At 41.0% G+C, this 4871-nt stretch overlaps 1 protein-coding gene across 1 annotated transcript; it reads right to left on the bottom strand.

Moving 5' to 3' along the window:
* Positions 1-225: 225 nt before the first annotated feature.
* Positions 226-2616, bottom strand: LOC131021707 (pentatricopeptide repeat-containing protein At1g02060, chloroplastic). Its single transcript, XM_057950989.1, has one exon. It carries the CDS (start codon positions 2556-2558, stop codon positions 381-383), a length of 2178 nt encoding a protein of 725 aa, XP_057806972.1. The 5' UTR covers positions 2559-2616; the 3' UTR covers positions 226-380.
* Between the last annotated feature and the right edge of the window lie 2255 nt (positions 2617-4871).

The following is a 4871-nucleotide window of genomic DNA, read 5'->3' as shown; positions in this document are numbered from 1 at the left end:
GAAGGTATTGTTAAATAGATTGTGAGTAAATAGTGTACAGAGGCTAAATCTGCGAGTAAATAGTGTAAGTTACAAAGGTAAATTTGTGAAAATTATGTGTGAAATAGTGTTCAGACATAGAGTTTGCATAAATTTGAGGGACGTGCCAAAAATAAAAGATATGTATAAAGATAAAAGACGGAGGAATTATTTATTATGAGAAATGAGAAATAATGAATAAGTCAATTTTAAATCTATAAATGAGCTTGCTTCTTGATGGAATATTTTAAGACCATTGATTTTTATTTACACATTGGTTTACTAAATAAACTAGTGCAGAGAGTCCTGAATGGAACTCGACCTTGGGCCATTCCAAACCGTCAAGCACGCATCATCTTATCTCACTGCTGCGAATTCACAATTCTCTTTGCAACGAATTCAGCTTCCTTCAACATTCCTTGAGCTTCAAACGCAACTCTCAACTCTTCAAGGCAGCTCAAAGGCAGCTCAACACCTTTCTCAAGCAATTCATAGTAAAGCCCAAACGCCTCACTCGGCTTCCGAGCTTCACAAAGACCCGTTAGAACCGCAACGCACACCTCCACGTCGACATCCCGGTCGTTCTTCAGGATAAACGCCAGCAGCTCAGATGCTTCCAACAACTGCTTATCCTTGCAAAGGAACAAAATCACTTTTCCCATCTTCACAACAAAGCCCTTCTCATACACACTTTTCACAAGCTCGAATGCTCGGCCCTTCATCCTCTTCTCCAACAGCAAACGGACTGCTTCAGTTGAGAGATTGATATTCGGTCTGATCTCATTGTTCAACATTAGCATCATCAGTTCTGCAGATTCACTTGCACAGCCCTTTTCATTGAGTTCCATAAGAACACGATGGAACACAGATGTCCTCGGGAGATGAGAGCTTCTCAGCATCCTCTCCAAAGTGTCGAGAGCAAGATTCGCCTCCCCTTTTCTCAACAAGCCATCAATCAACGACTCATAGATCTTGATGCTTGGCACCAAGTCTCTTCTAAGCATCAAGATCACGAGCTTGTATCCATCCTCAAATGCCCCTTCTCGACAGTGGCCCAAGATTAGAGTTTCGAAAGCAAGAGGGTCCATTTTCCCTCTCCTCATGAGCTGCCTAAACACTCTCTCAGCCTTTTTAGTTCTTCCATTCTCACACAAATGCTTAAAGATCGGATTGTATGATGCAGTGAGAGGCGTGCTGCCTTTATCACGCACCAAAATCTCCTGCTCGTACACCTCATCCAGCAACTCCTCTGCCTTGTCAAAACTCTTCTTGTTGCACAAGGCGCGTATGAGGGTGCTATACGTAGCTGAATCCTGCTCAACCTTCAGCTCCTTCATCTTCTCAAAAACCTTCAATGCCTCATCCAAATTCTCCCTGTGACAATGAGCACTCAAAATCGTGTTAAAAGTACACGAATCAGGAGCAAATCTTGCATCATCCTCTACTTGGCATTCCCCTAAAATCTCTTTCACCATATCCAACTTCTGAGCTTCACAAAGCCCTTTTATGATGGTGTTATAAGTGATATGGTCAGGCTTAATCCCTTTACCAACCATCTCCCTCAACATATCCAATGCATCTTCAATCTCTCCCTTCCCACAATACCCTCTCACCAAAGTGGTGTAGCTAACAACATTTGGCCTCAAATCCTCACACTTTTTCTGCATACCATCCATCACATTACGCGCAATATCAACCTTCCCCGCCCTACACAATCCATCAAGAATCGTGTTGTAGGTCACCAAATCCGGCTCGCACTCAAACTTATCCATCTCCCTGAAGAATCTGAAGGCCTCATCAACCATGGAGTTCTTGCAGAAGCCTCTAATCAAGACGTTGAAGGTGCATGAATCGGGCTTCACCCCAAACGTGCTAAGCATTTCATCATACAGTTGGTAGGCCTTCCCCACCCGCCCCCTTTTGAGCAAGATCAAGAACAAGCTATTGAATGTGACAGCAGAGGGGGAAACGGCCATTGATTTCATGGCCTCGAATACCTTGATGGATTCATGGAGAAGGCCGGCGTCGCCGTAGCTCCGAATCAAGCTGTTGAAGAACTTATCAGTGAGCGGGACAGTGTTGCCGGACTTCTTGGGTATCGATAGGAGGAAGTTTCGGGCCGGGTTGAGGTGCCGGGCCCGACCGAGGATTTCCAGCATCATGAAGTAGGAGTGGTGGTTGTGGGCGAAGCCCGAGTCTTGGGCCCAGTTGAAGAAGCGGAGGGCTTTGGAGGGGGTTTTGAGGCGGCGGAGGGTTTGGAAGAAGGTGGTCTGAGAGAGAGGGGCGAGGGCTGAGAGGCGGGCTTCGAGGTGGGCGGACCAGGGAGTGGTGTTGATGAGCCCGGACATTGTTCGGGCTTTCTTGCTTTTGACAGGATTTGCATTCTGAGGCGGCGCGTCGACTTCATTCGCGACGGCGGTGGGCGGCTTGCTGAATAGATGTTTGAGAGTGGGAGGGAAGTGTGAGGTGGAATATGAAATCTGAAATTGAGGTCTTGGATTTGCTGTTAGTTTCGTGCGGTTCAGAGGGAATGGAACCATGTCGGAGAAGAGATGCCCAACTGGCCAACTACATGTCTCTCCCTACAGCTACCATTGTCACTCCAAATTAGTGTCATACCAAATTTTCTTCTAATAATTTTTGTAAACTAATTAATTTACCCTGCAATACACCAAAAATATTTTTATATTTATATAAAATTAATATTAATTTAATTATTAAATATATTTCAGAGAAATATTGGAAAAAATAATAAAAAGAATTCTCTATAACAAAAAATGACATAAAAATTTTAAAAAGAAAATAAAAATAAAAAAGAATTGAAAATTACATTTATTTAAAAAGATGAGAGATGAGAGATATTTTTTTAAAAAATTTTACACTTCAAATAAATATAAATTTCATACTTGAAATAAAATATTTACATAAAATATAGTACTCCCTCCGTCCGCGAATTAAAGCCCCATTTGCCTCTAAATATTTGTCTGCGAATTAAAGCCCCATTTGCCTTTTTGTACCCTTTTACCCTCCCTCTTTACTTTAAATTATTGCCCTTTGCCATTAATTATCCCACCTCATTTTTTACCCCATTTAATTAACTAACTAATCATTCCCCTAATTATCCATGAAACTCTCTCTCTCGTCTTCATTAAACTCTCTCTCTCTCTCTCGTCTTCATTTTGAGTGTCCGGCCGAATTCCATGAAACTCTCTCTCGTCTTCATTTTGAGTGTCCGGCCGAATTCCCGACCTTCAATCTCTCTAAGTTGGAGTCGACGATGCCGGAATTCGAAGTGGCGGGCTTCGATCTCTCTGAATCGGCGTCGTTCCTGGCGGAATCCGAAGCAACGGGCTTCGATCTCTCTGAGTCGGACATGTTCCTGCCGGAATCCGAAGCGTCGGGCTTCCATCTCTCTGAATCAGATAGGTTCCTGCCGGAATCCGAAGTGGCGGGCTTCGAAATCTCTGAATTGGAGCCCATCTGTGAAATTCTTTTGTTTACCTTTGGTTTTAGGGTTTGGGGATGATTGACGAGGAGAGGGGAAGGTTGTCAGAGGCCAGAAGTTGGGCTGACGATGCTGCGGCGGCCGGCGCCGCATGGGTAGTGGCAGCCTGTGGCTGCTCACGGTGAAGGCAGGCTAGGCGGCGCGGTACGAGGCAGAGAGATGGGCAGATGGGAGGTGGTGAGCGAGAAGGTGTGGTGAGAAAGGGACAACGACCAGAGGTGGTTCTCGGCGGCGGCCTTCCCCTTCATTGGATTGGAGCGGTTGTTGCCGGAATCCAAGGCGGCGGCCTTCCCCTTCACTGGATCGGAGCAGTTGCTGCCGGAATTCGAGGCGACGGCCTTGTTCACTTAGGGGGTTTTTCGATTTGTTCACTGAATTTCATTTTTTTTTCCTCCAATTGTTCGAGCAAAAGAGATCAATGAGAACAGAGAGAGGGAGAGAAAAAAAGAGAATAATTTAATAAAGCAAAAGTATCTCATAATCATAGATTAGTAAAAGTAATTTAATATCTTAACCACTACCCTTTTATTCCACCTACAACACCTTTTTCAGCTTTCTTAGTTTCCGCGCCGACACCCAAATGAGGCTTTAATTCGCGGACGGAGGGAGTATCAAATTAAAACTCTCATTATGATATTTAATTTGATACGCATATTAAATATTTTATAATCAGTCAATTTTTATAATTTTAGAAAGAAATAAAACAAATATTAAGAAGATAAAGAAAAAAGAAATAAAAAGAAAACATACAGGTTAAAAATAAACCTTTAATTTTATTATAAATACAAAATTGCCACTCAATTTTGAAATCAATTTCAAATATTGACTTTTTACTACATAATAGACATAATAATACTAATTTTACCTCCATTCCATTGTCATACTTATTTAATTAAAATAATTTATATTTTTAAAATCACAGACATTCACTGATTATAAATATTAAAAAAACAAGTAAGCAAATATAAATTGCTACAATAATTAGTTATTTATTTCAATAAAAATTCAAATACTACTATTTATTTGCTCAAATTAAATTGAAGAAATAAATTATTTTCACCTTAATATTAAACTGGGGAAACTATAAAAAGGAATTATATATTGTATATTTTTATGTAGGTTCTGGGTGGGTGAAGTTTCATAAAAAAATCGATGCGAGATTTAAATTATATAATTTTATTTATTCAATTTTAGGGGGATGTTCACGTAATCACGTCTAATCAACAAATGATAGAGAACAAGAATAACTATTGATGTGTATGTGTAATGTGGTGGTTTGTTAACTCGCATATTTCTAAAAATTTCTGTTACTAAACAACTCGAATGATTAATCAAATAAGTGGAATCA

The sequence above is a fragment of the Salvia miltiorrhiza genome, chromosome 4 (assembly GCF_028751815.1).
Source record: "Salvia miltiorrhiza cultivar Shanhuang (shh) chromosome 4, IMPLAD_Smil_shh, whole genome shotgun sequence".
In the NCBI taxonomy this organism is placed as follows: domain Eukaryota; kingdom Viridiplantae; phylum Streptophyta; class Magnoliopsida; order Lamiales; family Lamiaceae; genus Salvia; species Salvia miltiorrhiza.
This window is presented reverse-complemented; position numbering and strand designations above follow the sequence as displayed.